We start from the raw sequence: 12,168 nt of genomic DNA, 5'->3' as shown, positions 1-12,168 counted from the left end.
ATGGATCCTGATGGATGCTTTAAACATGTGCAGCTTACCATACTTCAATTATACCTCTTAAAATTGAAAAAAAAAAAAAGACCAAAAAAAGTTTTAAATTTTATTATTAGACCTCTGAATTGTTAGCATTATTGAATTGCTATTTGAAATACACTGAGAAACTCATGGTTTAAAGGATTTTTACTGTAAACCCTGTCGCAGATCAAAAGCCACAATCCTTCCCCAGTTTATGGATTCTGTTCAGTCTGGTTGTTACAGACCATGGTTTCTTAAAGCAAAAGAACACTTGTAACAATGTCTGCAAAGATGGTTCAAAAAGTATGTCTGGCAGAGACTAGCTGAGCTTCATGTGTACTTGTTTCAAGTCAGGAATTCCTTTTGCTATGAATAGGAGCCTTGGACACTTTAATCATTGCAGAATCCTGGTTTTCTGAATTGGTTCAAAAATGGTCTGGTGGAAGTTGGCAGACACTTTGCAAATCAAACTATCGTGTCTGTTATTATTTTAGCACATGCTGAGAGGATTATAAGTGTTTATGTGCTCTCTGTGAGCATCAAATTTAGGTCTTGTTTAACATGCATAACAAGCAGAGTAAGACAGTGAATCAAATGCCAGAGTCAGATTTGTTCATGGAATTTAAATTGGGATACAGATTTCACTTTAAACCAAAGCTGTACTTAAAGTTTTAAGGGGGAAAAAAAGGGTGGGGGTGGGGGACGGAAACAGGAAAAAAAAGTTTTAATTGGATTGCTTAGTTTGTCTTAAATTTGACCTACTTTCAGATTTATTTTAGTCATTTTTTTCTATAATATTTTCTTGTAAGTGATGGATTTTCTATAAATTAAGGAAACAGATATTTACACAGAGAAGACAGGATTGCTTGAATTAGTATAACATTCTTTATTCCAAGCCCCATTCCACCATGTTTTCATAAATACTACTTTTCTTAGCTTTCCTGGGTCCTAGTAAGGTTGTGCCTCAGTTTCCTCATCTGCATGATGGGGAGAATAACAACACTTACCTCACAGGATTATTGTTGAAGTAAATGGATTGAAAATACCTCAACTGTTTAGAATAGTGGCTGGCACACAGAAAGCACTCTGTACGAGTTAGTTGTTATTCACTTTATTATTACTGCTTCCTTTAACAGATAAGAACACTGACGCTCAGGGTTAGTAGTGGCAAAGCTGAATCCAGAACATAGATCATGCCTGCTCCTGCTCCTTTTCACTACTCCACACCACCTTTTTCACCCATACATATTTTGTGTATGAAAATAGGAGTACCAAAGTGGAACAGGCAAAAATAGCTGTGTAACTTAAATCTAAAAAACATGAACAAACTGCTAGTCACTGACCAGCCCCAAGACTCACCCAGTTTAGGCACCAGGGCAAGTCATCAGTCATTTTTAAAGCCTGCTTCATACAGTGATTTTGAAAACAGAGTTAAAAGGCTTCTGCAAAGAACCAACATAACTTCAAGAGGATACCCAAAAAAATCTGATGAGCAGTACAAATTACATCAGTATCCACTTATTTCCATTAGCATTAAAATGGACATTAAAAGGCACTGCAACTCAAGAGATGGAATGTCTCTTATAGAGTTAAATGGGAAGTAGCTGACCCATGGATCAAGTCCTATGAAGTCAGGACTAGAAAAATCCAGAGGCTCTAGATAATATCTATGGGGTGATACAATGCAAACATATTTGCAAGGCTGTTTGATATAAACTGTGTGTCCAAACTCATGCATTCTAAAGTGATCCACATATTTCATTACAATTGCTCCTTAAATATTTAATCAAATTAAAAGACAAAGCCACCAGATGAAAGTCTGTTGGAACATAGATATTCAGAGGGTCTCATGGTAGCACCTCTGCAGACAACTTACTACTTATCACAAACAGAAAAATGTCTGTCTACAATGGAGCAATCCAGTGGCCGCCATGTTAAACAAGGGGTCAAACTCTTAGCCTATCTTTGCCAAAATGTTTAACCTGGATCTGGTCATGAAGAAACAACAGTCACAGCCATATCATGGTTCATTCTCCAAGACAACTAGCCTGTAATCTTCAGTATTGGAAAGTAGAAAGAGGTGGATATACCTGGTAGATTAAAAAGAAGAAATGGCTGGTGCAGTGGCTCATGCCTGTAATCCCAGCACTTTGGGAGGCTGAGGCAGGAGGATTGCTCAAGTCCAGGAGTTCGAGACCAACCTGGGCAACATGGTGAAACCCCGTCTCTACAAAAAATACAAAAATGAGCAGAGCGTGGTGGTGCACGTCTACAGTCCCAGCTACTTGGAAGGTTGAGGTGGGAGATTGCTTGAGCCAGGGAGGTCAAGGCTGCAGTGAGCTGTGATTGCACCCTGTACTCCAGCCTCAGTGACAGAGTGAGACCCTGTCTCAAAAAAAGAGAAAGACATTATAAACAAATGCAAAAAAAAAATCAGCTATATGAGAGATTATCTGACAAATGAAAGTTAAAAACCTAGTGTTTATTAGAAAAAATTAAATAAGACTAATTTCCTGAGCTATGATAACAAAATTATAGTTATGCAAATTACTTTCAAATAGTTCAGGAAAAGAAAAAGCAAGAGAGAGCACACTCAAGGGCAAGCAAGAATGCAAATATAGTCCCCGCAAAGCAAGGTTTACTTTTTAAAAATACAGTCCAAATTATATCTTGGTTGAAACAAATTTGAAGCAGAGTGGGAATTGGGGTGGCAGAAATAATAATGGGCATTCCTATAACTGGCTTGGGAGTAAGAAGTAAAATGTGTTTTGTTTCCTTTAAATATTAGTTATGCCTTTACATCTCAAAAGGTTCATCTTTAAACCACAGCTTGAAGGTGTTAAGAGGACGTTTCTGGGTATGAAAGGAAGGTAGGTACTGGGTTTTTCCTCTATTAAGGATCTGGGAAAAAAGAGTAACCTTGAACCAAGAAGAGCAGAGAAGAAAATGTGATGGTTGGCTTCTGTTTGGCAGGAAGGAACAGAGCATGAGATGCCCAGGAGAGACCCAGTCTACTGCCACTCCCATAAAAGTCCCATGTGGGTGGGTGAGCAGGATGGGGTGAGAGGAGATAACACAACCAAGGATGCTTTTCTCAACCCTCTTAGGGGAAGTGAGTAGACTAAGGCTGGTACATACACGGTTAATTTATGAATGCCTCCATTTCTCTCTCCTCCATTCCCAGGATGACAAAATGGTGGCTTAGCAGAAAATATAAGAGACAGAAATACAGGGATTCTCATCACAGCCTGATGACTCCCTCGCTGTGTGACCTTCAACAATTCACTTGACTTCTCTGATGCTCATTTGTCTTACCTATAAAAACAGGAAGGCTGGGCTAAAACAGCTCTCAGCTACCTTCCAGGACTAAAATGTAAGATGCTAAAGGGCAGCTCAGTCTTCAAGATAGTGCAATACCAATGTGAAATGTCTACTCCTTCTGTTGCTGTTTTTAAAAATGAAATACTCGCAGGTACAGACGGTTAGGAAAAGAAATAGATAAAGAAAAAAATAGTTTTATTGTTTTCTTTTATTGTAAAAGTAATACATGCTCACTGAATTTTAAAAAAATAGACCATATTAAAAAGGAAGAAAAAAAGACAAACCACTCTAATTGCCCCATCCAGAGTTAGAACTACTGTTAATGTTCTTTACATTTGTTCTTCAGATGTTTTTTAAGGCTGGCAGGCACCAGCACACACTCATACACATCTTTTCAAAAACAAACATGAGATCTTTGCATACATGCTGTTTGTAATTTTTTTAGTTAATATTATATGGTTCTCCTTCCATATCAATCAATGCAAAATAACAGCATCATTCTAATGGCTGAGTAGTACATGACCTTATACCTACACATGGTTTATGTTTCCAACTGAGAAACATTTAAGTGGTTTCGAATTTTCACTTTTCTAGACAGTGTTGCAATAAATATGCTTATGTTCATCCTCATGTATGTACATATTTGAAGACTTTAAATCAAGATTTAATCACAGACTTCTCTCTCTTTTTATGCAGAAGGTTAAAATATTGATCATTTCAAATACCAAATAAAGTTTCTCCACAACTCTGCTATTGCCAGTGCAGGAGGATGCAGCACTGGCCCCACGGCGCCCACATCCTGGCTCTGGAAACACTCGGTCTCCTGATTCAGTGAGGCTACACGGAAGCATGAGGCCCAGCTTTGGGACAACTATGACATCTGCAAGGCTGCAAAGAGGTTTTAGGGCGAGCTCCAGGCTGGTCTCTGCGGCCGACTGACTGTGCGTCACGGTTCAGGAGTCCCTGCAGTAGCCACAGCCGTGCTCCTGTAAAACGTTTGTGCGTCCTATGTTTACATTCTCTGCCTCTGAAACCATCGATGTCACCAAACACACTCCTGTTGGCCTGTGTTTAACACAATCCAATTCAGACACATGAAAATTATTATCTCTGTCTCCTAAGCTGAAAGTGCTGCTTTCACTTTGTTAAAGTAAATGTTAAAGTACTTACTTTAACATTCCAAAAAATTATTCTTATACCAAAAATATTTTTAGAGATTGAAGAACAGTATAAAACCTTTTCCTGTTCACTGACATTAGTGTTTATTTTTCTGACTTTTAAAATTATGTCACTGATCCAAATATTCTTTGTGAATGCTAGAGAAAGTATTTCATTCTCTTTTTGTGGTTATTGTTGTATTCATGGGTGATCAATGTCACAAATATGTACCTGTGTCCATGGCTAAATTTAATTGATGTGGGACATATTCCGTATCAGGTGATGGAGGAAGTAGATGGAGGGAGGCATTCTACGTTGGTGATCACTCCACAATTTTGCTACGATTTGCACAAGAGCCACCTAATTTTATTCTTGGAAGAAACTGCAATTGATCATTTCCAATCCCTGGAGAGGCTAGATTAGAAAGGTTAATTGGCTTGTCCAGGTCACTGACTCCCAGTCCAGAGTTTTTTCCTCTGTGGCACTCCTCGACAGAAGCCCAATAATTAACTTAGAGCAAAGATCCTCATTTTACACCTGAAAATATCAGACTGATCTTAAATCATTTTGTTCAATAATTAATTCAAAATAAACCAAAGGAGGAGATTTAGTGAAACCAATGCATCTTTAAAATATATATTACCTAGTCTACTCCTGACACTGGAGGGCAGGTTGAAGGGCAGGCCTAACAAAACTTAAAAACATATTTGGGAAAGAGCCTACAGACAGGTTGCAAAACCAAAAAGTATTTAAGATGTCCAGACAGCAGCAATTGGAGGTTTCCAGGTTTGGGCCAGAGTGGGAAGTGGTAACTGAGAACTGATGGGCCATTAGTGTGATCAAGAGAAAGCAGGTGCAAAGAAAAGGCAGAAGCAAGTGGCCCTAGTACAGCCTTAAAGCAAATACCACATTAAAGAAGGCAAAATTGGCGTGGAAACTATCTTCATGGGGTGATAACCACTCCCAAACACATGCATGACCCCCTGCCTTTTGTTTCGGAACACATGGAAAGATTGATTTGTCCAACTGAGCTGTGAGTTATGAACACATCCTCATGCAAGTTGCTTAACTGCTCCCTTTTTGCCCATAAAGTACATCAGCACCAATATGTGCCATCTCCCCTACAGATCTGCTGTCAGTAAGTTGGAAAAGTTGCCTTAGAAACCATCAGGGGACTTACTTATCTTATAAAATCCATCAGGAGTTGTAGGGAAGAGGAAGATCAATCAACTTGACTGTAACTTCCACCGCGGTAAAGAGTTTATCATATTAGATGGATATATGCAACATATCCAAAACACACACAAGTTATTTGGGGGGAGGGGTCCTCCTCACTTTCACCTCCTCCCCCAACAGCTGGCAGTGATAACTTGTCCCCACACTTGCTGTGTGTAAACTTTGAAGACTAAAATCTTGTACAGCTCCTTCGTTGGGTGGAATTTAAACAGTGACGACCCATGGAGCCAGTCAAACTATCAGCTCACCAACAATACCCCGTGGTGGTGTTGCAAACCAAATTCACATTCCTGATTCAAAAACATGTCTTCTTAATTAGGATCAGAATCTGCCAGTCTACTCACTGATGGGAACAAGCAGTATTAGGAATCCAGGATAACACGCATATTCTCAAGATCCAGCCAGGTTCTTTAAACAGAAAGGGAACTGCCGTGTGCTCCTTTCTGCAAACCACTAATTACCATCTTTGCCATGATTCTGTAATATGGATCATTTTACTTAATGCAAAACTTTTCAACACTCTAAACACAGCTACCAGTCACTCACACTAGCTGCAGATCCACAGCAATTTTCCCTGTTAAAATATACCAAATAATATCATTTAGACCATCCCCAATTAAATAATCACTGTGGCAGGAAATAAAAATCAGATTAAGTAGGATTTTGTGGTGTAGGAGACCATTCAAGCTTTTGTCTGACAGGGAGACCAGGACAGATGAAGGGAGAGGGGTGTCCTACTTCTGAACTTCTCTTTTGGGTTTTAACTCCAGTATCTCAAGCTTCCTCAATTCTTACTTTCCATGTTTAGTTCAGTCCATTTTAATTTCTATCCCTTGATTAAACCCCAGTTCCCAACATTTTGTGTATTCTTGTTTATCAAACCTGTGAATTGAGCTATATCAATTTGTTCACTTGAGGACCGGCTATTGTGGGCAGGGAAGAATATTAGTTTAAACTGGAGTCAAGAACTTAAAGTCACAAAAATAAATAAATAAATAAATAAATAAATAAATCAGAAGGAAAGAAAGAAACTGGATAATGTGGAATCATTTCACTGTGAGTCAATCCTGGTTGGTTTTTTTCTGCCCCCTGGTGACTATTAGGACTGGCAAAGAGATCTTAACAGATCAGAGTTCACATTCCAATGGACAGATTTGGGCTTTTTAAATTATTAATTAGATAAACTGCGAAGGAGGTAGCAAAAGAATACATGGATAGAAAAATAAAAAGGGTGATCAAATTCTTCTTCTTTTCTCCCCTACAGCACTGGCATTAGAACAGCTCTGTGTGTACCATATGCATAGTCCTTTACTGTGACTAATGGGAATAATGTACTACATTTCATAATACTGATCTCTTTGGCAATTTGAGAAAAATTCACAACTAAATGACTACACATACTATCTAAAAATACTTATCACAACAAACCCTCAAGCAAAATTTCTTTTTCTGATAAAACTTTGGAAAGCTTTCTAGATAAGCAAAAGAATCATTCAGGCTGCTAAGAAAATAGCACCCCCCCCTTTTCTTCCCTGTTGGGGTAAAGGCTTAATCCTCTCAGATGTTTTCCCTGCTGAATGCTTGTCTTATGTGCAGTTTAAGATGGTATTTAAAATTTTCAAAATTCCTTCTACAAGTGTATTCCTATTTCCCCTAAAATTGGGCTCAAACTGATGTTAACTGGCACAGATGTTAGAAATTCCATCCTCTTTCCAGAAAGGACCAAGTATGAATGTAAGGGAATGTCCCTTTTTAGCAAATTCTTATTTCTTCTCTCTGACTCTGGATGTAATTGTCAGCATACCCATCAAAGTGGGTGAACATCATACACAACTTGCCTGCAAATGACTCCCTAACAGTTACACGGAGATCCTTCTGCAGAATGTCTGTAAAATTAGAGTCTGTAAATCGGAGTTGCTACTTACAACATTTTCTATTCCGAGTGAGGGGAGCACTTTGCTCTGAAAATATAGACAGCCAGTGTTCTAATGCTATACGGAAGACTATAGATCAAAGAGATCAAAGCTGGATTCATGTTTTCATTAACTACAAACATTTACACGCAGGTAACACTAGCCATCAAATGCTAAACCAAAACTTTTTCCATTGTTTATAATTATTTTTATTCACTGCTTAAAAAATAATCTAGAAAAAAGTGTCATCTATACTCAAATTAAATATGCAACCTGATGCCACGCATTAGCCAGGAATATTTTGCTGCAAATCAAGTAAGTTAGGAAAATCACCTCTACATTCACTTCATAAGAGGGGTGCACATGTTTGGTTTCTTTCCTCCATGGCTAGTGGTACATACTTCGTGGTTCCATCTGACAGCTAACTTCAACATTTCACACGGAATTGAGTGGCTCTGTTTTCATTCTAATGAGCGCTTTAAAACTGGCAACCTAAAACTTAAATTTCTGACGTTCATCAAGGTTAATAAATAACTTCTTATAAATAAAGGATTAGGTTTGATTTTAAAGCTCACGATTAAAACAAAATAATTTTAAAAATAAAACATTGTAAATGTTGGAGGAGATAAATCCTTATAAAACATTCACCGGAATGTCAATGTTTTCATATTTCTGCTAGTATGGAAAATATATATATTTGTTAAGTTCTCAAATTATTCTGATTTCCTAACTTATCCCAAATCTCCTCTTAGAGTATTATTTATATTTCTTGTTTCCTAAATAGCCTAAATCGTGTTTTATATACAATAATGTCTCTATATTAGCCAATTTGGAGAATGCACATTTAAAATAAAAATCTTACAAAATATTAATTATCTGTGTCTATACATGGCTGATAATCTTTACAGTAAACAAGAGCAGAAAAGGTATGGATGATTCTTAACGGAAGCTAAAAATACAATGACAAGGAAATGAAATCATTGTACTCCAGAGAAATTAACTCTAGATGCAATCTTCATAAGTACTAAGACTGGGTCCATAAAACAAACAAAATCAGTCTCATTGTTAGTCATCACGCTTCATGTGTTTATCTTTGTAAATGTAGTATACGGCAGTTCTCTAAACACCAAATATAACATGTGAACAGGAACTGATTTTTATTATAATTGTTACTATGGTTTTTCCAAAGTCATTGACTTTGATCTAAAATAAAAGCCATTACTAATAAAAATCAGTAAACATAGACAGTAAGCGGAAAAATGTTTGTAATCTTCAAACGCACTATGCAACATGAAGAAGATTGATGTCGCCATCATTTTGAAAGCAATCAAAACTTCTCCTCTCACGAGTTACATAACGACCTCACTAAAATAACTAGAAAAAATAGAGGTTCTCTAATAATATTTAATATGTGTTCCACCAGAGGAGAATTTCATCCAAAGCTGTAGCTCACAAAATTCCCCAAATCAACAGGCAGACAACTTGTTTTGCAGCCGAGGGCAGTAGCTCCACTATATTTTCTCAAAGATGGCTGATGCAAACCACACCTCATAACTACATAAAAATGTTTGCTCAGATGGACTTATGCAAATGCAGTTTCAAAATAACCTGCTCAAATTTCGGCGCATTGAAGATGGACCTACAAAGCGTTTGCGACATTATATCTGGTTCCAGCGGAATTTCAGTGGGTACTAAGGAGAGCACAAGCTCCAAATCATCCTTGTAAAGAAAGACTGAAACGTCAGTATGCAAACATCAAATTCTATGAGCATATTCACAGCCCTGGGACCTGGTCCCTGAACACTGATCCGTCACCAATGTAAAGCAAGCAAAGCCATGAGGCGCCTCTTGAGGTCTCCATCCTGCCCTTCAAGTAGAAGGGGCCATCTTTGAAAAGCTGAATCTTTTCTTTTAAAATTAGATATTCCAAAGATGGGATTTTCAAAAGGGGGGATGAATTTAGAGGGTAAATTATTTATTATATGAGGCAAATAAAATATACTTTAAATGATCCATTTCCATAAAATGATATTTATTTTCAACCTGGCAGTATTTCATAATCAGATGCCCTTCTACAAAGACTTTCCTGTGAATATAAAGTTTCCAGTTTTCTTCTACTTAAAAGTAAATAATAGAAAAGTGCAGGGTAATTACAATACCGAAGCAATTTCAATTAACTTCATATGCAGCCTGATTTCAAGCCGCAAGACACTGGCTCCGTACGAAGCACATCAGATGTTTCCAAATTAATAATTGGCCAAATTGGATTTTTCACTAAGTAAACTTTAAATTTTAAATAGTTTTTCTCTGTTGCTTTACATTTATATTAAGGAATAAAGAGAAATTTTAAGTATTGATGTACATAAATTGTCAATCATATTTAGTATTGGCTGAATAATTTGCAAAACAATAGAAAAGAATAATAATATGAAATATTTTCATTTTGGAATAGTTGGAAACTGTTTGTAGTTGAAAGTTATATAAAATATCCAATTAAAGCAAAAAGTTGTCACAAGTGGAGACTCAGTATTCCACCAGTCAACATAGGGAACCATTTTGTTCTGAAATATGATACCAGCGTTTTCTAATGTTAAACTTGAATTTTCACAATTCTTTCCATTAGATAAATCAGTCTTCAAAACAATAAATACTTAACTGCTATTTACTTCCATTTACACCCATCACTGGTTCTTTCTGTTACTAAGTTTTATTAAATTTACAGGACTCAAAGCATCAGCGGAGCAGCAGAAAACCTCTGCTGTGTTGCATAAGGGTAAATTTTGCTGTACTTGCGTGTATTTATTTAGTGTTGTCAGTTTCGCAGAGGTGCGCATCATTCACTTTCCTACACTTATTAAACTAGTTTTGAAGACTTCATTACAAACTGGGTAAACCCTTAGGAGAGTAGAGATCCTTCAAATAAACCAACATTCTAGGCCTTAAACGGTCACACGAAATCTCAAAAGAACAAACAATACAAAGCATCACTGTTTTTACTCGTATGTTCCTCAAACGGGCTGAAAGAGCCTCTCGGGGCTTATTAACCACCCCCAACCTTCTCAAGCATTGGGAAGGCCGACCTGAGAATTCACGACCCAAGTCGCACAGGTCACCCGAGTCACAAGATGGTAACATTAATGGAAAACGGTTGCGTAGCTAAACTCTTCGAAAAGGCCTTCTTGAAACGTGTCTACACTTTGAGGGCAAAGTAAAACATGTTGTTTACAAACTGTCACCTCCCTTTCCACTGGTTGGTTTCAGGGGCACCATGAAGGGTGGTTTAATTTTTGGCATTTTACTTACACACCCTCACGCGCGCGCACACGCTCACGCACGACTCTCCATTCCAGCGTCCTCTTGGGACCAGAAAGATGAAATACAGTCGCTGGGCCATTTCCCCCCAATCTGAGCTATTTTAGTTCAAAATATCTAGTACCATTTCTGAAGAGAAGAGAAAGGAGATAAGGAAAAACAAAATAATTTTCCCTAAAGAACTTGGTTCCCCTCTTTCCAGCCTAACAAACAGCCAGAAGGACACCGACTCTGCCCAGAGGGGGTACGAGAAAACTTCAAACCCAAGGGGGGCGAGCGAAGTTCAGCAGGGACGGGAAATGAAGCCACAAAGGGGGCTCTCGGGGCGTGTCCCCAGGCGCACCCCTGGTCCCTGTTCCCTTCTCCCTTCTTACTTTTGGATGATCTGGGGTAGGCCGGCTTGGGGCGGGGGCGGTGGCTGGGGCGGCGGCGGCGGCTGCTGCATCCCTCGCGGGCCGGAGGGTGCCGGGGACGCCCGGGCACCAGGCACACTGCAGGCAACTCTGTCCGGCTGCTCCGGACCGCTGGGGTCCGCGTCCTGGCTCATGGCTGCTGCCAGCACCATGCGGGGCGAGACCCGCCCGGGATAGCGGCGAGAGATCTCAAGGGAGGGGCGGTCCCGGGCCACGGGCGCTCACTGGCCGGGGTCCCCGTGCCCAGTCCCCTTGTCCTTCCCGGTGGCGCGGGGAGGAGACGCGAGGGGCGGGGAGGAGGCAGTCCCGGCGGCGCCGCCTCCTCCTCCCGCTGCTCCAGCTCGTCCCGGCCGGCCACGCGGGGGCGGGGGCCAGGGGGCGTCTCCCGACCGGCGGGAGCTGCTCTGCGGCCGGGGGCTGCTCAGCGCCAAGCTGGACCCAGGAACTCTGCCCGCCGACCCTGGGCGCAGGAAGCGGGGAGGGAGCGCGGCGTACGCCACCCGCCACAGTGCACCCTCAGTGTCCGTAGCCCAGCGTTCCACGGCGCAGCATACCGCGTGAGGAAGGCGACACACGCAGCCCGCGGTCGGCCGCCGCGCTCTCGCTCCACCCGGGAGCCCTGAGTCCTCCGGCTGTCCCTGGGGACTGTGCGCGCGGCCTCTCGCAGCTCCTGCCAAGCCGGGCGGACCGAGCGCGCCCGGGACGTCCGCGCGCATCGCCCGTGCAAAGTGTGCCGGGCCTGGCATCTGCTCGCGGCTGGAGCCCGGCCAGCGCCACTGGCGCCTGAGGCACCCGACCCC

The 12,168-nt window shown here is 40.5% G+C and overlaps 1 protein-coding gene across 1 annotated transcript in view; it reads right to left on the bottom strand.

Annotated features, from left to right (window-relative positions):
- The window catches only part of RBM20 (RNA binding motif protein 20), a 192,833-nt gene extending 181,290 nt beyond the window's left edge, over window positions 1-11,543 (bottom strand). The window contains exon 1 of the mRNA XM_034931454.2: window positions 11,330-11,543. Coding sequence (XP_034787345.1) covers window positions 11,330-11,520 — 191 coding nt within the window. The 5' untranslated portion in view covers window positions 11,521-11,543. The remainder of the gene's footprint in view (window positions 1-11,329) is intronic.
- Between the last annotated feature and the right edge of the window lie 625 nt (window positions 11,544-12,168).

Source organism: Pan paniscus, chromosome 8 (genome assembly GCF_029289425.2).
Source record: "Pan paniscus chromosome 8, NHGRI_mPanPan1-v2.0_pri, whole genome shotgun sequence".
NCBI lineage: Eukaryota > Metazoa > Chordata > Mammalia > Primates > Hominidae > Pan > Pan paniscus.
The sequence above is the reverse complement of the archived record's forward strand: the minus strand, read 5'-3'. Positions and strand labels throughout refer to the sequence as shown.